Raw genomic sequence first — 24,095 nt, 5'->3', positions numbered from 1 at the left:
ACGCTCTTAATTGCAAAAATTTACCAATTTTCATTACGTCAAATTTGTCGAAAACTATCGCTAGTATCAAGCGGCGTGTCTAGTGAAGCGACACGACGCGACAAAAGTACTCTGATAATACCAAATAAAAACCATGTATGTTGGAGAATGATTGATGAAAAGACACAAGGCGCGCACGGAGACACAAAACACTAAAAAAGACACTAAAACTTTTCAGATACACATATTATATGTAGTAGAAGGAATTTATGCACTGGATGCGTAAAATGATGAGGACATCGATAGGTTAGGGATACACAGTGGTATTATTATTTTACAAGGTTTTTACTAGATTCACTTCGCCAATCGATCGCTTTGAAACTTTGCCATTTTGCGAGGTTTGGTCGCAGATAGAGATTACAATTGCTTCCGCTAGTTCGATGGTGAAATATAATCGTAATTAATAAACACGTTTAAGAATCCAAAAATTTTGGAGACGATGACAGATAGCCTTATACATTTGTTTGACTTTCCGCCACCAACTCGTTTTGTCAAATTTTAATTGTTTAAACGCCTATAAATTTATCTTTTTCACACTATATCTTATAATATTTGCATTATAGGCTCTCATAATCTCTCTATTTATGTACATGCAAAAATAATCAAAAAATGAGCATGTCTAATCTGAACCGTCGCGATCCATCCCAAAACTCACTCCCTGGAGTGTTTTCGGTGATATTTTACCCTTGTATTGACAGGTTTTGCAGCGAACCCGGTAGAAGAACACACTCAAAAGTACGGTACGGCACATCTAGGTAGACTTCACCTGTGTCTACCTAGAGTGGGCGTGTCTTAATGTCATTTTTAATTCGTACAATCTTATTATTTCGACAAGTTTCTTCTACGTTTCTTCAAATATGGGAATCAGCGCTATTAATCACTGTTAAACCTGTTATTTACTGTTATCCAAACTACTACGATCCATCCGCATGAATAACGTTTTACCATACTACTAAATGCCACAAGTTGCAATATTGCCAGGAAGAATGTGGAGAGTTTAAAGACGCTGGTAGTCACCATAACGGAGGAAGTTCTTTGATTTGGTCTCCCATAAGATGGTCAGACCAAATCAAAGAACTTTCGGGATCGTCCCTTAACTCTGCCTTCAAATTGGAACAGAACCGAGATGAATGGATGCAGATCGTCCATCAAATTCCAGACAACATCAATGACCACGACCCTCACCATCGAGTAAACGAGGAAATAGAAATACGAAAATTTTAAACTAGACAAATCTTTCCAATACTAAAAGACACCTGCAATCAGTAAAATCTACTAATTTTGAACTAACTTTATTCATTATACATATCTATATGAATTTTAATATAAACAGAGCTAGACCCGTTCGTTGATTTTTTGATATATTGAATGTTTTCACGAAAGTAAAGACATTCTTTAATAAAAAAAAATATATTTTTTATATAAAAATTGTATTATATCGTGACTGGATAAAAGTTATGGTGCATTTGTGCATTTGAAATTAGAGGCGTGTCATAGACGAGAATCTACTGATAAAAATGCTGTCAGTTCGCGCAAAAAGTTAAATGATGACATGCATGTCTGATGACACTCCCGGGATAGGATGTATGTACTCTACAATGGAAACCAAACCATTTAAAATTTACTTACCGTAAAACCGATTTTCTTATTTGTTTGGTGCTGGATTAGATGTAGGTTCTGTATTGTAATTTATCGACCCGGTGACCGACTGCCTTTGGGAAAATTTAACCGAATTTGCGGCCGTGGTTAAGATTGTTAATCCACTCATCAAATTAGCCGTCGGTGATGATGGTGGTGGTGGTTTTTTTTTAATTAGGGTCGAAGGGGGTGGTATCGGGCGGGAACCGCAGCCCTTGCGTGTGGCCGCACCCCAAATAATGTCACGCTTTGTCGACGAATCCACTCCCTAAAATCGCATACAATTTTTCAATTTTTCCGCCTACCGACATCTTGCCCATCCCCCTACTAAATATCTAGTCCTCTTGTCCGAAGTGTTTTTTTGACGTTCTTTAGATTGGTTGCACTGATAAATCGTAACTTAAATTTTGAAATGTTTCCCTTCGTAACTATTTTTATTACAGGCTTTTTATCAGCTTCACTCTGTTAGTTCAGTGATGTTCCTGCCGATCAAAAAATTGTGGTCTGATTTTGAACCACTTCCACTATTTACATAGGTCGCTTTGATATCTTACCGACATACGGAGACTAGCCAACGTTCAAATAAGCTAATGTCTCCGACATGAAGCTGGAGGAGTTTAACCATTAACGAGCTCGTTAAAATTTACATCGGAATCTTGTGTCAGATCCATATTTCCATACGCCTCTTTCTACTACCCTCTTGCAAATCAATTAAAGAGTGGTAAAAGCTAATTTTGTTACTCTCGTTTAATCTCATTTCATATAAACTTAATATGACAAGCTTTTATGACTTCTCACATTCCTTTTTTAATTCACTAACAGATTAATTTTCAAATGTTTCACTCGTGATTTATTGTTTGTTTTCATGTAACTTGACATTTTACTTGTGTTATGTAGGTACTATTTGTGTACCATATAGCCAAAGTGACACATTGAGATAACCTAGATCGTCACTATGGCCTTATTTGAAATAAATAAGCAATATTAGTTAAATTTGCAAGAACGATAGATGAAATCAAAAATAACATTCAACCAATGCAATGGCTAAGGAGATAATAGAAATTCAATGATTAAGGTGGAAGGAGATAGAAAGTGAAATAAGCGGTTGAGAAGTAAATATGACAAAGGTAGTTGATATAGTGGAGAGTAAAGTGATTGAAATGGCAATAGGCTGGTCACATAGCTAAAATAATGGACGAAAGAAGTGCTTGAATGGTACTCGAGATTATGTACTGGGGTGCAAGGTAGGCCAAATGGAAGATGTTTGGATAAAATTAGGAAAATACGTGGGATGAGGTGGATGAGAGTTGCTCAACACAGCGTGTTGAAAAGGCTTTCATCTAGCAATGAATGGTGAATGGCTGTAAATAATGATGATGGATGATGGATAGAGAAACTGGGGATGGATAGGAAATCGCGACCCACAGAAATGAGAGTACGATAGAAGAATAAAAGTTGTATAATAATAATCAAAGAAATGAAACATCTAAGATATCAAATAGGAAATGGGACTTAGTAATAGTATTTGTTACTTATACAAATACTATTTAGTTGGGACTTAGAAATAGTAAATACTTGTTACTTATACCGAGTTGACACGATACGAGTAAGCCCAGACCGAGAGTCACTCGGACATTACTCACAATGTGGTAGTGTCTGAGTAACCAAATTAGCAGACTCAGTCTGAGTGCACTCATATCGTGTCAACCCGGTATTATAGTAGAACAAACATACTACATGACGAAAAACCAGTAGGGATTCCATTGTAAACGATTTTACACATTCGTTGAATTTTCAATGCGTAGCGTAACAGGTTCATTTGTATATTTGCCTTTTTATAAGGTTTATCTTAGTTTCTTATATTATACTAGTGGTTTTACCCGACTTCGCTCAGTATTTGTAATATAAACAGCTTAAACATGGCGAATATAATAGTAAATATTCATTTGTTTTTTTATTAAATTTATTTGAATCGAAAAAAAAATAATATTCAACGATATCGATATCATCTTCATAGAAAATTTGATTTGTTTTCAATGCTCCAAATCTTACATACATTAAACCTTACAAAGTCTCTTTCGAAATTATATATTAGATGTACTTTCATGTTCTTCTAAAGTGAACTTGTTTTTATAAAAATTGTTTAGGAAAGTAGCGGATGCGCTCCACCTCAAAAAAAAAATAGTTTTAAACAACCAAAATAACCAGTAGGTATATCTAGTAAATAACCTAACTATTTATTTACTAGATATAAATATGTACGTGTGTATTATACGCTTTTTTACATTATTACAATTTATTTAAAAGCATTAATTACACAAAGACAGTTTTACGGTCTTCATTTAGATTTTATAAACTATATTTGTTCTTGACTTTAAATATCTTAAATTTTATTTCACCAGGGAGGCCTAGCAAGTAAACCCCAATGCGCCTTCCCGGCTAATTACAAACATCGATATACAATTTTTAGAGTTTTAAAATGTGTCCATAGATTTATTTATTTATTTATATATATTTTAGCTACAAGCTAATTTAAAAATACATCTTAATTATTATACTTAACTCTAAAATTTATAATTAACTTATATGTACTGTCCCTCACAGAGGTGTCTCTTCGCACCTCGCAGATAAATTTTTTGATAAACTTACATTTTCGGTGCATTTTTTATATACATACGTATGTACATATAAATTGTCAAATTTTAAGATGCTAAAAAACTCTAAATTTGCGAGACATTTATGGACAAATTTGCAGCATTTTTTACACGAACCAGCGAAATTTGAGATGCTGAAAACTTGAAAATTGTGAGAAACGTGTAAAGGTTGCCAATTTATTGGAACCGTTTCAATGAAAATCAGATAAATTGGCGAACTCTGATAGGAAAAGATCGACCTGGAGTCACAAACCAAGGTCTGGCCAGCAGCTACTAGTGAGAATCAAACCATGACCACTCTGCTAGAAAGCATATATGTATACTAACCACTAGTCCACGCTGCTATTACAAATACTTTTACTGTTCTATTTTTTTATTTCGTTAATTCTTTTTTTGTACATATATGTCAAACCCCTTGGGTCTATCGGCTTTGCCGCCTCCCCCAAGTATGTTAAATATAATAAATAAAAATACCACTGTATTTGCATTGCCTTGATTAAGTTTATCGGCTACATATGTACATATTAATGTGTAGATTAAATGTAATGCTAAACAATGAATCAATGCGTATTATGTAACGCAGCTGTTTATCATTTTCTCGTAATTAGAACGAAACTTTTCCCGCCGAATAATTAAAAACAATTTAACCTATTGTTCCAATTCAAGTGAAAATGAAAACATTTTTCCGATATTATGTCACGACGTCTCCAACATCTACAATTTTGGCACGCAGTTATGGCGAAACTGAAATCGACCCGTCTGAAAGCTTTCACAGTGAAAGCGCTCGCGATTATTTATTTACTTGTCGAAGCGATAAAATTTGCAAAAAATTTATTACGTCGACTTAGTTTTTACGAGCGAATTCTGACGAATGACTGACATTAGTATTATACTATGCATGTATATATTTGGCGTTTTTTTATAACTTCGTCAGCATTTCGTGCACCACCTAAGCGTTTGACCTAAAAAGACGAGGACGGGGTGCTTTTACCCCAATGCGCCCTCGAGCTGGTGAGAAAGACTGTATAGTGGAAACCAAACCGGGCCACTGATCCAGGTTATCATGTCTCCTGAAAGGACAAACCGTTCCCTGAAGTCCACGCCGAAGGCTCATTATGACGTCGATGTTTACTTTAACCCTAATTGGTAATTACCCGTGTCGCTCTTGGGTTCACCGCTCAATTCCCAAATTAAAACACCCACTGATTATATCTACAATATTTCTACCCGCTACGTGTCTATTTTTCCCCCGGTCGACTATCTATCCGTCGTTAGAGTTGCCATATCTGCCCCATTTCTAATTGAATTGAACTTTTGGGGAGGGAAATTACTAATATGAAGGCAATATCTGCTCTAGAGCTCGATAGTGAAGAAGTACATATGACCTAATCCTAAAACACAAGGCAAAAGTTCAAGTCGTCGAAGAAATATATCTACATATATGTATGTGAATATGTGTACATAAAAACTGGGTTTTTGAAAGGGTACGGCTAAAAATCTAGACAACTGCAATGAAATAAAACATTCATGGAGTACTAGAGGTTACATTATTTTGAAAACATGTAAAATGTGTTGAGCTCCTAACGTTATGAATTTAAAAGTTGATCCGTTTTAGGGGTGCCAGATATATAAATACAATAGTTCAAATGGAAGATAGGAATTGGCAGATAGGAGAAAGGATGGCTCCATTGGGAAAGGATTTGCAAAACATAGAGAAAGGCAGTATGCGAACTAAAAAATCGATCCTTAGTCCTTTGCCCGCGGATGACCGCTATAGAAGTCATGCGTAAAATGCCAGTAGTGAGAATGGCGTGAATATTTGGTCACTTGAATAAATCTTACAATCTATATATTATATATAAAAATGAATGTCTGTTTGAACGGAAACGGGAAATACGGGAATGAGTGGCATTGCAACACATTAATTTCAAATGTTTTCGCGTTGCAACCAGCGTTGTTAGGGTAAAATATACAAAAAATTGAATAATTTGAAATATGTCCGCTGTCTGCGTTTTTCCGACAAATGGGAACGGGAACGGGAATTGCATGCGTTATTGTGGCCGGGTTCAGCTAGTATACATATATTTATGGTCGAAAATTCGAATTACAAATTCGCTGAAAAAGTACCGCGAAATTTGCTGCGGCAAAGGGTTAAGGTAAAGACAAAGAGAGTTTAGATAGTTTTGCACCTGCGAAAAAATGCTATACGTCCTCCGGTACGCTAAATCTGTACCGCAACGTCCCTTCACAAGCCTCACCCCTGGAGTGCCTTCGGTGATATTTTAGCCTTGTAGTTGACAGGTTTGACAGTGATCCCATTTGATTCCCATATTTGAAAAAATGAAAGAGACATTTGCCGAAATAATTAGATCGTACGAATTAATAATAACATGAAGATACGCCTCTCACCTCTGGAGTCAACCTACGTGTCCCGTGCTGCACTTTTGACGCGTGTTCTTACCATTAGAGACAAGAGATGAAGAAAATGGGATATTGTACATATGTATGTACATATATTATATAAGGTCAACTATAAATTTTAATTAATAATAAAACATACAATATCCATTTTCCCTTAAAATGTTTCACACCTAAACTAGAAATAATTTTTAACTCCACTTGGCAACGTTATATCTCCACCGACCTTTTATTGTCTCAGTAGTTGTCACTTCACTTTATTTTATGGACTTTTAAAACTCTATGTATAAAATACTTTCAAAACTCTTTATTTGATTGAGTAATTTAGAAAAATGGACTTCATTTTTGAACTTTTGCCCAAAGTCTTTACACTTAAATTGGTGCATGGATATGAAGTTTAAATATTGAGTGAAAGTACTTACAGTATCTACAAAGAAATACGTTGGAGGGAAGCACAGACAAAGTCAAAGGTAGGAATGGTAATAAAAGGAATAAAAAAGATAATGGAATAGCACTTGAAAGTATAACTTTAATGCCTCTTCTTCAAGGTAAACTGCCCTAAAGGGAAATAAAAAAGAAATTATGATCGTATTTGCATGTGGCAAAAGAATTAAAGAAAAATTACAAACTGCAATACATATGTATGATATATTAGAACAGATGAAAGTTCCAAAAGATGTGCCCGCTTGGGCTTAAAATTCTACCTTTCTACATTAATATTGTAAAACAAAAAGTATACCAAATAGGTAGTAACCCTGTCTACGACGATTCTTCAACGGTTATTGTGTAATTTCCAAAGTCCTTCATGAATGAAATTTTGCTGAAACTATTGTCGATCGTTTCCGTGACAGCGTGGGCGCGTATTATTACGCTCTACCCTTTGCCAGCTTGGCTCTTTCGCGTCTGTTTGGTTTTGTCTTGTCATTGATTTTACCCCATAGCCATGGGAATAAATGGGACGATCCGCCCTACCTCCTCCCCCATAACTTTGGAACATCCCACGAAGTGAAGACTTATTCTTTTGTCTACTTAGCAGGTGTGTCGTTCATTCATAGACATGTTATTACGTCTAGACGTGTTACAACTACAGCTACATATGTCCACCTTATATGGATTTGTAGAACACATTATGTACTCTTCCGCTTTCGCTATTAAATCATATCGAGACTGCTAGCATTACATTATACGTATGTATGTTATAATACTATCAAGCAAAAGAAGAAATTTTATCATAAAAGGGGAAAAAAGTTACTTTTTCAGAAAATTTTTTAATCTACAGCTTAAGTAAAAGTACCATGAAACAAAATTTTATAGCTCCCAATTTCAAACTGCAGGTTTGCATAATGGACTAACAAGCAAACATTCATCTCTATAAGTTTTTTTTAATAAATACATACATCATATGTGCCATGACTGAAATTACATACCTCAAGGCGACATATATGGTTGGATTAATTTTTGTTTTACATAAGTACTAACCATTTTTTTTTTCAAATATAACAGTACATCGAATACACATAGAGACATATATGGACAATCAACAATTTTTTTGATACACAGTAAATTTGCGAAAAATACTTTATGTAGGTAGTTTTTTATAAGATTCAACAAATTCAAGATGCTAATAACTCGAATTTGTGATAAACTGAGTGGGAGAATACCGATTTATTGGATCCGTCTCAACAATTAAGCTAGAAAAATTGGAAAATTCTAATAGGAAACGGTCGATAAAAACTAAAACATGACTAAATAGAACAGTGCATAACTAAACATAAAGTGATATCATATTGGATAAAGATTATATAATAGAAATAGAAATGGATTAATCAATCAAAAGTCCTGAATTGATGCAAGAAAATACCGATTAGATCAACGTCATTCAGCTGCCCGTTAAACATACGATAAACACGCTGTAGATAGGATTATTTTGGTTTTGAAAGGATTTAGTGAAAAGAGTTCAACGTGTCTAGTATATCTAAAGGTCTGACCGCACTATGCGTCTGCGACACGAACGGCAGCGTGCGGCCAAATATTGTTTGTATGAAATTGCACTACGCGTCACGCGACAGAGTTGCCTTTTGTATCAACTTTGCCGTGTTGTGTCGTGCTGCAGCAGTCGACGGCCGTATAGTGCGGTCAGACCTTAACTGGGATCCTGAAACCAACCGTACTCAGTAAATCGGGACAATCAAGGAAACCATTTAGGAGCTTATATATTCAAAACACTCAATCTTGTAGATATGTTATATTAACATGGAAAGATAGCTGAACTAATTCAACTTGGCCATTGCTAATTTTAATCATATTTACCAAAAGATTAATGGTTTTACCTAATGGATCCTTACGTATATTTATTTGATATGCACAACTTTATAAACATTGTTTTGTCTATTATAAAAACAAACAGTAAGATTGTTGCTGCTGTTACTTACTACAATTACAATGTATGTAAAAATTTCAATAAAAAAATTCTCATCTTTTCAGCAACAAAAAAACTACAGGGCGTGTTGAATTCATTGAATTCGTACTCTTTATTTCACACATTTTCAGTGGATTTCATTGAAATTGTACACACACAAATACGCTTTAATTATTTTACAGGTGTGTTATGTGTAAATCGCGTGCCATCACCGATGACACGCTTACTTCAAAAGCACAAAAAAATTAATTACTATAATATAGTTACATACGTACATAAATGAATTTTGATTCATTATCACGTAAAGATTTCATTTTTTTATAATATAATATATATGTATACAAACTTTTTTTTAAATTAAATATATAACAGTATATTTTTGTTCTTATATTACTTTTCAGAAAAATGATAACTTAAATACACATCGTAATATTTATTCTGTGATATAATGTGATGATGTAGTGATAATACCAAAATAAATCCGTTGTACAAATATGTACATACAATAGATAAAAAATTTATATGCTTTTGAAGTATGCACTCCCCGTTGCCTTTACAGGTTTTACCCTTTACCCACAAAACGACCTATAATTGTGCTCTGACATTTTCGCGCATTATTGCATGCATGAACAAAGAAAATTACCCGAATATTCTCTACACTGTGTCTCACCGGAATTGGCCTTAAGTCCGTATGATGATCCAACGTCATTACAAATTTGATATGTATTTTTCCAGGTGTGATAATTCGTCCGATCGGATTCTCCCTCTTGTATTTGCTGCTAATGTTCTATTTGCCATTTGTACCTGTACCCACGGCGAAAACTTTCAAGGGTTTGTAAATGTCAATTACGATAGTATTAATCGTATTGTATTGCATGTGACGGTTGTTTTGTTTTTACAGGTCATGCCGGACATTATCTCCGGTGCGTTTTAGTCATAAGCGTCATAACGATGTTTTGCCAAATAGCCTGGCAAATTACTATAGTGTCCATACCGATGAAATGGTATGACGATTGGCTCAAATATTGTGAGCCGATCGAAGCCGGCTTACGGCATGCCGGATTAGTTGATTTAAATAATCTGGACGCGACTACTGTCCTTGTATGGGTATCACCTGAGGTTTGTTAATCTTGGATTTATTATATACATAATATAAATTGAAATTTAAACAATTTCCTCATTGAATTTCTCTTTTTTATGCAGATTTTAATGTTAGTTTCATCAACTATAATTTATATTATAATTAGTAAATTATGTAAAGGCGCACAAGAGGATGAGACGCAAACTAATAATACAAAAAGAAAAGGCAGCTTTATAGTTAATTTTGGTAAGTAAATATTTACAATGGGCAAAACCATCTATCACCAATTCCATATGCTTGATTCAATTATGTTATGATGCAAATCTTTAATTTAATTTAATACTTGGGAAAGGCTGCATAGCCGATGGTCCCAATTTAATATTTTCCCATGATACCATTATCAAGTTGCCCCTGAGTTTTATATTTAATACCTGACGTCTATGGTATTGCACTTTGTTTGCACATATTTAAATTTATAGATCTTAAACTTTAAAATCATGTTCAGATAGTGAGGACATGTCATTTGTCATTTGTCAATTTGATGAGGAACCGCTTAAACAATGAAATCAGATAAAATTGGAAAACTCTGATAAGAAACGATCAACTTGGAGTCACAAATATCCAAGCTTGACCAGCAGTACTACAGTAATACTCGGAATAAAATCTTTTCAATCGAGGTCAACCTACAGGATCGAACTCGGCAACCTCTCGGTGGTTAGCATTAACGCAAACCACCAAGCTATACTGCTGTCTTTCAATTTTCATTTTGACAATCATATAATAATTTGAGTCCATCTGCTTATAAATAAGTTAAAAATCTCGGTTTGATTTGTCAAATCTTACAAAATGCAAAAATATTAATCCTAGATCTTTAAAAATTCTTCTAATACGTATTTATGTATGTTTTTTTCACGTTTTTCAGGAAAATATCTCTCATTATTCATGCTTTTGATATCTGGCTGCTTGAGGCCGAGCATTCTGAGTGGATTATACTACCTTTCATTTTTGGGAGGTGCTACTTGGTGGGCCTGCGGCAAAGAATTATCCCGAGGATTTGCAATCGTTTGCAAATGTTTAATGTTTATACTATTCAGTCATATCACTCTGCTATTTGTATATCAATCACAATGGATTATAGAACTTTTACCCCCTCAAAACCAAATGTCAAGGTATGTAAACAATTACATAGCTAATAAATAAGTAACGCTTTCAATTCAATATTTTTTTGTATTATATATTTTGTAGGTATTTCGGCTTTACACAGTTGATATCAATGAACTGTACTGACGATCCTAGAGATATTCAATATTTACCCTTAGAATGGGCATCATTCTTGAGCCCGGTTGCATTGTTGCTGACTTATTACCTTATAGCGTTCGAATCGTCAGCGCTTCTGAAACCACAGGTATTTATTTGAATTGTAATCATGTGTATATGTTAAGCTGAATGTTACTCTGTGATGTTTTTCATGATCAAATGTATGCCAAGTGTGTGAAGATTCATTTAAATATATAGATTGTATGTTATATCGATCATTTCATACGATTTTGTATTGGTAGCCTGAAAAAAAGATGGGAACTTTTTCGAAATTGGAATCTGGTAGTCTCAATGGATCGCTACGTAGACAGATGTCCATGAGACTGTCCAGAAAGAGAATGACACGCAACACTCTCACTCAAGACAAGTGGAGGTCCGCTACCCGGAAAGTGCGAGTAAGACAGTCGGGAACAAATGCACAATCACGTCATGCACATTTTTTATTCTGTATATTGTGTTATAGTTTTCAGTGCTTCTTCCTGTCTTACTTTGCTCAGATATATTTTATTTTTATTTAATAGTCATTTTTGTTTGTGACTTATCATTTGTTATTCACTTTCTTATTTGTAAGTGCCATTCGTAGAATGATATTTACTATTATTTGTACATATAGTATACCAAATTACATATGGAATGTAAATTTTATCATAGATGTGCATTTAGTTATAGTAATTAAAATTCATACCAAAATATAAATTTATTTAATATTATTTATTTAGATGAGCTTCATTTAATTTTTATTGTGTTTTTTATTTCATTATTTTTTTTTTTAATGTATTAGCTAATACGGACCGCAAGTCCTTCAAGAAAATTCTTAGCTCGTAGATCAAATGCTAGCAGTTCTATTTATTATCAAGATTCGGCAGGATCGGTCACGGTCGGAGCTGAAGAAGGCTTAACAATGCAAAATTCAATAGGTATAGTATATACATATAATATGAAATCTACTATAAAAATCAATGCTTTATTTTAATATTTATTTTCTTTTGTGTTTTAGATCAAGACGAGAAACCGTCGTTTGTTGAACAGATGTTAGATACTTTTATTAGTCTATTCCAAATAATGATCAGGTATTAATTTTTTGACATTTTAGATGTATAATACTTATTTTCATTTATAAAACACATTATTTAAACTTTTTCAGATCATCATACGTTGCCACAGTTATTATAAGCATGACATGGAGTATAACGTATCATTCGTGGCTATCATTTGTATTCCTGCTGTGGGCTAACGTTGTGTGGATGATTCATGATCAAAGAGGCTTCACTTTGAGATCTAGTCCAGTGCTAGTTATATACGCTCAAATTCTTCTACTCGCACAGTACATTTACGGCATGGATTTAACGGAAGACGAACTGCCGTCATCCGTTCAAGTATTTAAATTATAATTTCATTTTATTGTGTTTTAATGGTTGGGTTTTGGTACTAATGTGATAATGTGTCTGATTCAGGGTATGAACATGAAACAAATTGGATTCGGAAGACCTGATAAACTCCCATGTTTACCTATATTCGTTAAATCATTGTATACTACGATGTTTATGATCACTTTGTGGCAATTCGTACAAGATAAAAAAGAACGCAAACAATCCACTGCAATAGCCGATATAGTAGCACCTCTTCAAGTAACGGTCGGAGCTGCAACTCCATGTACATATTCAATTCGTATTCTGTTGATCTGTATGAAATCAATATCACATTTTTTTATTGTAAATTATTATCACTTTACAGCAATCGAAGATCCGAATGTTCAGACGTCGCCATTCTTAAAGAAATTTGGCGCTTTTGTCAAGGGATTCTTGACGAAATACTGGATATGCGTTGTTGCTATCATGCTGTTCGTTATCGGCATTACCGGGCAAAGAATGACTGTGTTCAGGATCCTTTACATGGCTTTGTTTTTGATCTTCATATTAACATTCCAGGTAAAATTATTAAATTTTGGAGTATAGCAATCGGCCGCTGTGTTTAGTTGCTAACCACTCGGATTTCTATGTTGAAAAATCACATAATTAAAAACTTTGTCTGACCAATCAATAGTATTGTGATCCAAGTGAATAATTGTTGCGAACCATCCAATTTATGTGCTTTACAAATATGTTTATATGTAATACAAAATTATATTTTAATAGATATCAAGAAGAGCTTGGCGTAAGATGATGTACGTGTTTTGGGTTACAGTCATCGTATATTCAATGTGTATTCTCGTGTTGATTTATACTTACCAATTTGATCATTTCGAAGAATATTGGGAGAATTATTTGCGCGTTCCCAAAACTCTGTAAGTGTGGAAATTTTTTTAAATTCTTTATTGATTTTTTTTCAGTTTATTATATTTAATTATTTTTTTTATAGCCAATTAGATATCGGATTGGAAAAGTACGAAATAAAAGATTTGTTCTTAAGATTAGTTACCCCAACATTCTTCTTAATTATGGCAGTAATTCAACTTCATTACTTCCATACAGACTTTTTAAGTATTTCGCACATTAAAAGCAGGTAAATTAATTCACATTATTATAAAATTTTGATCTCGCAGTATAATTTAATCTCATATACATTTTTTCTCCGATTTAGAAGTAGTAGTGTAGCTCGTCAAGACTCGCAAGGCTTGCAATCACTAGCATCTTCTATGATCGGTGGAAGTTCTATACCACCTTCAACACCGCGTGATAAACAGGTAATAATTCAACATATCAAAAGATTAATTCAAAATCATTTTTCTCATGCTTTGTTCGTATTATTTTAGCCGCCAGAAGCTGAAGAAGATGTAGAATTAAGAATTGCTAGACAACCCACCATGAGGCAACATAGTTCAATTTCTCACACAGCTCCGTCTACATCGGTCAACTTTTCAACTTGGATAGCCCACGTACAAGAAAAACTGGCATCGTTCCTCAAAATGTTCATAGATTTTGTCTTCCTCTTTTTAGAACTTCATCTTATTAAACTCGTACTAGTTTCTATAATGCTTCTTTGTGTATTCGATGTGAGTATTACACATTATCCTACCGTTTATTAGAATATGAATAGTGACAAACATTTGACAATACTTCTTTTTAAAGGTATGCGCTTTACATTTTGGATTTGTACTGATTGTTAGCATAAGTCTATTATTCAAAACGAAAGTTCAAGTTGTCGTTATTCAATTCGTATCCGTAGTCACATGCATTCTACTACTTGCTAAGATGATCTATCAAATTGAATATATCGTGCACGAATCATACTCAGTCAACTGTACTGTAAGTATACATCATTATAGTATAGTATTCTTTGCGAAGTTATATTTATAATGGTTTCATTTTAGTATCCGAACTCTTCCGATTCGGGAAATTCATCATCGGTTGATAATGTAACGACGTATAACAATGCAGAATGGATCGGCTTTAAAAAAGTCGATCAGTCGTTGCCCAAACTCGTCAAAGGCTATATTGGATTGATTATTTTAATCACGTTCCGATCCATCGTCGACTTTAGACAATGTTTGAAAAGGTATGTGATATTATTTATTATATAAAACTATCAATCTTTTGTTTATGTATTTAAATAAATTTATTCTCAGATATAAAATGAACGATCCAACGGTTCGGCCCAAGTTAATGTTTCCGAAAATTACTCGTAAAGATGCCGATAAAGATATCAAGCATTTCTTCCAGTATCTTTTCAATTACGGCTTTTATAAGTTTGGCGTCGAGGTATCTAGTTACAAAGTTGAATTTTTGTTCTGTCTCATTACTTTCTATGATTGATTTTTGTAATTGTAATTTTTATAGACATGCCTAATGTGTTTAGTGGGCTTAATCGGATCGCGTTTGGACGGTTGGGCCATGTTGTATGCAGGCTGGCTTTGCCTTCTATGGTCTTCGGACAGAGATCGGCTTATGAAACTGTGGAAATGTTTCTTAATTTTCATAGTAACCGTTATACCAATTCAATATTTGATGGTCGTTGGAATCCTACCGGAATTGTGCGTCGTTTATCCTTGGATGGGAAGCAATGAGGTGAGTTTCAAATACCTGTTTGCCGTATATTACTACATATAAATCATTAAAATCCTCTTATATTCCTGTCTATTTGTCCAACTTTCATGTGATATATTCCACACACTGAATCGATTGAATCAACTACTGTAACCTACGACTGCTATCTTCTGCAATCTTTCACAGATCAAGCCCATTTGTTTTTCCCAACCATTTCTAAGTTACCCCACCCATCTTACCTACTAATATCAGAAATAATTCAAAGCAACCTTTTCTAATACATTCTTTAGTACGCGGGACAGATGTGTTGACCGTGTCCCGGTTTAAGAAAATACCGTTTGTGTTTGTAAGAGGATCGTTTATTTTTGTTCAATTGTTACAATGGTTATTGTATGTACGAAGAGGTTGAGCTTCGGAGAAGTGAGCTGGTTGAACTCCAGAGGTTCACTCTGGTGTTGGGAACTGGTGCGCCGCTTTATATACGCTCTGGCTTGAAGCGTGCCGTGTGCAGATGCTTTGTCTTCGTTTCCAGGACACGTGTGTTGGGGACATGTGTTGACCTGTTTTCGGGGCGCGTATCTTATAGCTATAGGGTCAGCGCCAGGACGTCGTTCGTTTGAGAATGCGGTCGTGTGCCACGTATAAACGACTTTCCAGGACATGTGTCACGGTTGCCTGATAACATCACTGTTGCGATGAACTCTTTCTTCTGGAATGGTCAAAGGGGACGTTGCCCTTGAGTTATGCATGTTTGTACAGGATCGATGATGAAATCACTGGTTTTGATTCGTAATAGCACAAGTCGTGCTATATTCCTACAATTCTATGTATTTTTCTAACCATCCTAATTAGGATCTATCAATTTCTAAAGATATACTTAACTCCTATTACTTCCCTAATATATCTAATAGCTGCTTTCCAAATCGTGAATCTGAAGAACATTTACTTTTACACACTTACCTCTTCTATTTCCTCTTCATAATTTTTAAACATCTGTACATTCTTTTAGACACCATTCTAGCTACACTCTTTCCCACTTTCGATCCCATCTCACCAAACATACATTTAACATTGTATGAAGTAGATTTGTATGTACCTAGACAATTCTAAAATGTATATTTTAATTACAGATACTCTTGAGAACTCGTGATTGGTTAATGCTTCCGGATCCGACACACAGACTGCATGCTTCAAAATTAATGTGCGATTTTATATTGTTACTGCTATGTTCGCGACAAGCATTGGTATTTAGAATAGAGCGAAGATATGGTGATAACTTCATGGGTGGATCAAATTCTGATAAAATACCCGAAGATTGGGAATCGCCCGATTTTTATAATCCAGTACCAGATTTTATAACATACGTTAGGTAGTTTTATTGTGATTACATGTGTTTGTAACTATTATCTTGAATCGTGAATTCTCTATTAAGATTATCGCGTTAAATTTCAGATCTTGGCTAGACATTGCAAAAAGAGCCACATTGCTCGGATCACTTTGGGTCACATTGGCAATCATGTTCCTCACCGGTACCAATCGAGTGAATCTTTTCTCAATGGGATACCTCATTGGATCATTTATATTCCTTTGGCAAGGGACTGATTTGTATCTCAGACCTATCAAGGACACACTTAGATGGTAAACTTTATAGATTCAATTGTTAAATATATAAAAATATCATATTGTATCATTTTCATTTTTGATTTAGGTGGAATTGGCTACTCGGATACAACGTCTCCGTCATAGTGATCAAAGCGTGTCTTCAACTGGTTGGTTGCATTTTTATACGGTACATGCAAACGAACGCTTGCTGGCTCGTTCAACTGTTGGGCATCGGTTGTATCGACAAATTCAGCGGTGGCTCTCTCAAAACATTCCTGAAGATGCAAAAAACTATGGTCGATGATCATGTGCGTATACTGAATCACTTGTATAACAATTATAATGTTTGGTATAATAAATAACGCGTTGAATTTTAGGATTGTGCCGTTCCTCGGGAAGACATTGGCTTGGCATGGGACGGTGTTTGTTTCGGTTTCCTTTTGATGCAGCGACGTTTGTTCCACAGTTATTACTTCTTGCGGATCGTCGAAGAAAGTAAAGCGATTACCATTCTTCAATCGAGGTATTTTTAGCTTGTAGTGTTTTATTCTGTTGTATGATTGGAGCAAATTTGAATTGTTTTTATTTTTATAGAGGTGCGGAATTAATAGAGGAATTGAGACAAAAGCAAATGAGATTGCAAGAAGAGCAAGAGAAAAAGATTTTGTCAAAAATAAAGGTAAAGATGGATCGCATCAAAGCCAACCAGCAAAAGATGCAAGGTCCAGCCTTCAAAGAACCTACGAATCACTTTGTTGGTAAGTTCATTTTTTTATTATTGAAATCATTGGATAATTTTAACTTGAATATCGTCGAGTACATATTATATATAAGGGTTCTGATTCTGTCTGTATTTTATATTATAATGAAATGATTTCATAGACTGATTTATTTTATATTTATTACAATGCAAATAAAATTAATTGTACTTAAGAAAAGTACATATTATTAAGGACAAATGAAAAAGCGACCGAGCTGAAACTTAATCATTACTTATTCAAGTTTAGCTAAATCGTACAATGATGAAAATTTTCTCCATAATCATGTCTATCATATTAAGTACTGCTCTAAAAATGTTACAAATTCCTTACCAATAGCTTTAATAATAATATTAATTTAATAAATCACATGCAAATGTCACTCACGTACAATAATTTACAAAATGCTGAATAACTCTTCTACATATTACTCATTTAATTGTTTTTTGCCCTTCTAACTTCACCATCTGCAAATCCTTCCTATATTATTCCTCATTCGATAAAAAAAAAACGCGATAACCACACAGAAGAAATCTCCGAGTTGAAAAGCAGCGTCGTTCACAAAAGAACCGGCTCGAACGTGAGCGAGTGTTGTGTATCGATTCAGACTCCAGCTGGAGGATATCACACTCCTCGCACACCCACCACTCCGGGAAGTCCACGAGGCTATCACACTCCGATCAGCGAGGAGGGCTCTCCGGAACGCGTCCAATCACCTCCCGGCCCACCGTCCCCGTTCTCTGCGCTCATGACCGTGTCTCTGGACGCGTACTTGGAACCCCAGCGCATATCCTTCGGCTCTCCGCCGTCATCCGAACTCAATCCCAGAGCTCCGTCCCCGTCAGAAACATACCCTGTATTCTCTCCACCGCCTCCACGTCGCAGGAGACAATCCAGTCAAAACGTACCGCATTGGGCTCCGGTCCAGCCAGCGCAGCTTCACACACCGAGACATTCCGTCATCTCTTTCTCCAGCCGTTCTCAGCTTTCCCATCATACATGTAACGACTATAATGATATTTTCAATGTTATTTCTAAATTTTAGCAATGTCAAGAATTTCACCTGCGATTTGTATATACAATTTATTCAAAGACAATTTATGTGTGTATATATATAAGTGGCTTTACAATTTAAGAATTTTTATATACGTGTATATTATGTATATTATTCATTATTGATGTGCTTCTGTAACCTCATTTCAGACTGATTATGACTATAAATATGGTATAATTTTTTTAAATATTTTATACTGTTATCATACGGACATAGTTTTGCGTAATGGATCTAACCGAAGGAATTTGTTGACATCTTCAACCTAAATTTTAGTAATAGCAGGCAACAGCAGTAATAATATACTGTTCAAAAAAATTCATGAAGTTGCCTTATTGAAATCATTATACAAAACTAAATTTACTCGAATTTTTGTGGCATAAATGTACATTTCCATTTCTAATTTATTTTTATTAAATACATACATGATATGTACCATAACAGGAATTACACCAAGGCGACACATATTGTTAGATTATTTTCGTACATGAGTACTAACAATTTTTCAAACATAGCAATGCATAGAACATAATAGAGACATCTATGGACAATCAACAATTTTTTTTACATGGCAAATTTGCGAGAAAGGCCTTATGTAGGTAGCATTTATAAGATTCAATAAATTCGAGAAGCTAATAACTTGAATTTGTGAGAAACTGAAGGAGAGGATACAGATTTATTGGATCGTTACAACAATTAAGCTATAAAAATCAGAAAATTCTAACGGGAGACGGTCGATCTGTGTTTTATTAACTACAAGATCTCACCAGCAGCGTATTTGGCCGGGACTTGTATACTGGTATGCACTAGGCTGTGAATATAAAATGGTAATCTAAACTTTCATTCACTGAAGAGGCTTTGAATGACATTGAGTTACTGTATTGCTATGTTCTCGATACATCCATACCATAAATTGCCATAATTTCGACGTGCTTTTACAAAATGTACTTATACATGGTAATACTGAGGTTTTCTCATATACATATGTAAATAAACAATGATTAGAAAGTGAAAAAATTCGAGAACAAGTCAAAAGGTGATTTGTTTCTTCTACACATTCTAAATGAATTAGTTGTACAAAAAATATCATACATATGTAGGATAAGATGTATATTATTGCAGACAAAATATTACAGACATTTTATGCAAAACAATACTTTTAAATGTAACATTTCATATTATATGTATTTATGTATATAAGTTTTACACAAACAATAATTTTTACAATATAAAATTTTATTTACTATAAATATATGAAATATATGGAAAATGAGTCTAAAATGTGATCGAAATTTTTTTTAGATAAATTGTACACTTCTGGTAGACCGAACCATCAAAAAAGTACTCCATCTTCGTATAAAAATGGTAACACACATATTAATTACACCTCGAATGTGGTGGCTTGATCGGTTTGGTTTACTTTGGTGTGTTAAACATTATTTAACTTTTTTTTCATTTCAACTCTTCCATTCACAAACATAATACTATCCTATCACATTAACAACTAAAAATTATAATCTTACTATACAGTGTATGTATTAACAATTCTCATACGTGTGAAATTAATTAAAAGTTTTCGCATGTACATACATATACATATACCGTCATTGAAATCGCGGTCATGTATTTATATAAAATATACCCATGCATCCGTCCAGTGAAATGTAAATAAAATATCTATACAATATTAATACTATTCTTGCTTATGTAAATAATACACTTGTTTTAGTTGAAGTCCCTTTGACTGTCTTTATTTTTATTTTTATATTTTTTCAAGGAAGATGTATCTACGATGTTAATATGTACATTGCATTTTGATCTCGACTTTTTTAATATATTCATTTAACAATTGCATGTTTACTAAAGGGTGATATATTGAATATCGCTCCATTGTCTGCAAAATAGTAATTCACGATTCGTTTTTCAGCTATTAGATCCGGAGACTATTACATGTTCGACGAGTTCGATGACGATGAAGATTTGGACCTCATCGCTGAAAACGAAAGCGATGATAGTGAAAATGACATTGATAAGAGGCTAACCTTGGGACAGGTATGTTTTCGTATTGTGGTATCAGTTTTGTGGTTTATTTTTGGTTTTGATTCCAATTTGATATGATTCTAACCATTATTCGATTAAAAAAGAGAGGATTTTTAGGTGCCAGTACTCATTTTTGATATTATATTTTTTTTAATATTCTTCCCCACCTCCCGTTTTTGTTTTGCTAAAATCAATTTATGTATTGTGATTTCAATTTATCGTATATTTTCATTTGTTGTCGTATAATTTCACTGCCATATTTTTATTATAGTATCATTTGTACACAATTGAATTAATTTTCATTTATATTTTTGGGTATATGTTGTCTATAATGGGTTTAAATTGTATTTTCTTAGTATGTATTTTAAAATAATGGGATTATATGAGGTAAAATCAAAATTTTCTGTTATTAACCGTTTGCCCGCGGCAATAAATATAGCGAACAAGCCCTGTACGCAATACCTTATTCGCGAATTTGGCAATCGAGTTTTCGACCTTAAATACAGATTTTAATATTTACTCAAGTAACCAGATATGTTAATTAACACATACAGTATTATTTTAAACAATAAAATACATAATATATCTCGTAGTTTTGGCTTAATTGTCAAATAATCATTCTTCATACAATTGAGACGTATCGTCGCCATTGTTCAACCGATGTGACGTCACATTAACGAGGTTTCAGTTTGGTTCCACAAAAAAACTAATTTTGACTGGTATATATTCATTTTAAGCAAATTGAATAGATGGCATTCAACTCTCAGTAATATATTCAACCAATTTTGAACCTTAAAACAGTTGAAATAGGCGCATATAAGCCTCAAAATCCCGTGCAAAGTTCAGATATTCTATGGAAGACAGTCGCGCTACAGACTTGTCGCCCAAAGCTTTCATAGAAGACGGCCGCGAGCAAACGGTTAATATATTCATTTTTATTTTACCTCATATTCTTATGTGTCTATACATATGTCGTATTACTATCATGTGAAATTTTATTCATACTATAATATATGAAGACATTATTTTTTTTTATCATACATATTTAAGCAACTTTGCATAAAAGTCACAAATAACTGTCTGACGTCTATTGAAGATTTGTAAAAACTGAAAGTTATAATTTTTTTATGTTTCAAAATTTATGAATTTGAATACTATTATTATTTCCAAAATTACCATTCTATATCTTGTATGAAATCGTACAATAGCTGATAAGTTCGGCTATGAAGACTGATATTGGTCAAGCGACGGAGATGCGAAGAGGATCTGTACCGCCCGTACCGTTTCGCCGTTCTAGACTTTCGACTCGTTCTCTACGTCCTTCGTTGATAACTCATTCTGACGTGAGTCATTACATTTATTCTAGGTGTATTTTCATACATTTCTGTTGTCAGCTCTGTCGTATATATATATATTATATTTTAGTTATACCGCATACTTCTAAATTTACATCTGCCCTTTGTAAAATACACCTCTTCTCTGTCTGTCTATTCATTTTATTTCAATCCTTCTTTGCACATTGTATAGCTTCTGCACACTATTTTTATTTGTATTATTTTATTTATATGATTTATATTTATGAAATTACAAAAATATCTAATGTACTTGTTTTCATGTAAAGAATCATAATTTATGTAACAAATTTTTCATTACTTAAGATGATTGTAATAATCAATTCAGTTGTTAATGTATCATTTTACTGATGTTATGGTATTAAATATTGTTAATACCACTTAAAGTTTTGTTGTGAATAGTTGTTTATAACAATTTAATATAAAATATGTAATTTTGTGTCGATAATCAGGGACAGGATAGAGCTTTCAATCGTTAAACTTCATTTAAACGTCATTCAAGTTATTCTATAATTCAAAAAAGAATTTAAGACACGTGAGTAAGAACATACATATTTGTTCTATAATATAAATTAAAAAAAAATTACAAATACCTCCCGTCCCTGGTATAGATGTACTCATTTATCTAGTATAATGTTAAAAAATTAGTTTTTATATAAATATTTATTAGTGTCTGTTTTTTTGCACGCTACTGCTTAATTTTTAATTTAGCTCTTCCTACTTACCCTAACCATTGTATATATACAATTCCTTCACCATATAATTGTTATTTATTGTGTTGTTATTATTTATTTAACATTCTGCATGATATGTGCATTAGTTTTGTCTATAGCATATGACTCAATGCTTATGGGTAAATTTACTTAAAACAAACAAGATATTATGTATAAAATTGAACTAAAACTAATCATTGTAATATAAAGCTACCAATAATTCTGATTTAATTTGTAAAAAAATTGTACATATTTAATACGTTTACAATACTCTCTAGAGAAGGTGAAGACTTTCTTCCGATTTCAGTGTGCACTTTTATGTTTTTAGAGACCGGTCGGCGATACAGAAAGTATTCGTATATTAATTAAAAAACAAGATGACGGCGGTGACTCTGAGCATTCAGATCATCCATTGGATTCTATCAAATCTGATAGTATAATTCAAGGTAAATGTTTAACTTTAAGGCTTCAAATTTAAACTAAATTTAAATTTATGTTCAACTTCTACCGTTTTTCTTTGCAGAGGAGGAAACCTTGTGGAACAAACTTTGCAAATATTTAGCATTTGCTTGGGCTTTTGTTGAAAGCTTCTTAATATCGTTGACTAGATGGTTGAATCGATTTTCACGTGACTATCGATATGTTGCAAAAGTTTTAACCAAAGAAAAAATACTGTTAAAGGTAAAGAAGAAGGCAATTTACTTGTCCCACATTATTATCACTTTACTTCTCTGCCTCATCCTACTCAAACTAAAGTCCTACCACCTCTATTTATCCATTTACTTCAGGTAAACTGAGAGCCGGGCCACACCAGGTGACTAGCCGCCCAAGCTTAGTTGCTCGTGATCACTCACTAATATCTATAAGAATTGTCAATGTGTGATGATACAATTCATAGTTTTTTCGCTATGTAGTCACCAGTGACTATTCACCGAGTGTGGCACCCTTCATTACAACGCTATACATTTTGAGGGATCGTACTGGTCACTCAAGCAATAAAATCGGGTGAGTTTATTGCTTGAGCAAACTA

At 33.7% G+C, this 24,095-nt stretch overlaps 1 protein-coding gene across 1 annotated transcript in view; it reads left to right on the top strand.

The window, feature by feature from the left end:
* Window positions 1–24,095, top strand: part of Piezo (piezo type mechanosensitive ion channel component) — a 51,010-nt gene that overhangs the window by 16,009 nt on the left and 10,906 nt on the right. Inside the window, exons 3-30 of the mRNA XM_077439103.1 lie at window positions 9,904–9,999; window positions 10,070–10,287; window positions 10,372–10,495; window positions 11,172–11,418; window positions 11,495–11,654; window positions 12,348–12,483; window positions 12,564–12,636; window positions 12,711–12,942; window positions 13,021–13,219; window positions 13,301–13,494; window positions 13,702–13,850; window positions 13,925–14,068; window positions 14,147–14,249; window positions 14,319–14,558; window positions 14,635–14,811; window positions 14,877–15,061; window positions 15,132–15,264; window positions 15,343–15,570; window positions 16,680–16,918; window positions 17,002–17,187; window positions 17,258–17,459; window positions 17,529–17,674; window positions 17,746–17,909; window positions 20,263–20,325; window positions 20,888–21,012; window positions 22,209–22,343; window positions 23,394–23,511; window positions 23,589–23,746. Of these exons, the coding sequence (XP_077295229.1) occupies window positions 9,904–9,999; window positions 10,070–10,287; window positions 10,372–10,495; window positions 11,172–11,418; window positions 11,495–11,654; window positions 12,348–12,483; window positions 12,564–12,636; window positions 12,711–12,942; window positions 13,021–13,219; window positions 13,301–13,494; window positions 13,702–13,850; window positions 13,925–14,068; window positions 14,147–14,249; window positions 14,319–14,558; window positions 14,635–14,811; window positions 14,877–15,061; window positions 15,132–15,264; window positions 15,343–15,570; window positions 16,680–16,918; window positions 17,002–17,187; window positions 17,258–17,459; window positions 17,529–17,674; window positions 17,746–17,909; window positions 20,263–20,325; window positions 20,888–21,012; window positions 22,209–22,343; window positions 23,394–23,511; window positions 23,589–23,746 (4,574 nt within the window). The remainder of the gene's footprint in view (window positions 1–9,903; window positions 10,000–10,069; window positions 10,288–10,371; window positions 10,496–11,171; window positions 11,419–11,494; window positions 11,655–12,347; window positions 12,484–12,563; window positions 12,637–12,710; window positions 12,943–13,020; window positions 13,220–13,300; window positions 13,495–13,701; window positions 13,851–13,924; window positions 14,069–14,146; window positions 14,250–14,318; window positions 14,559–14,634; window positions 14,812–14,876; window positions 15,062–15,131; window positions 15,265–15,342; window positions 15,571–16,679; window positions 16,919–17,001; window positions 17,188–17,257; window positions 17,460–17,528; window positions 17,675–17,745; window positions 17,910–20,262; window positions 20,326–20,887; window positions 21,013–22,208; window positions 22,344–23,393; window positions 23,512–23,588; window positions 23,747–24,095) is intronic.

This window comes from Arctopsyche grandis, chromosome 10 (genome assembly GCF_051622035.1).
Source record: "Arctopsyche grandis isolate Sample6627 chromosome 10, ASM5162203v2, whole genome shotgun sequence".
NCBI lineage: Eukaryota > Metazoa > Arthropoda > Insecta > Trichoptera > Hydropsychidae > Arctopsyche > Arctopsyche grandis.
This window is presented reverse-complemented; position numbering and strand designations above follow the sequence as displayed.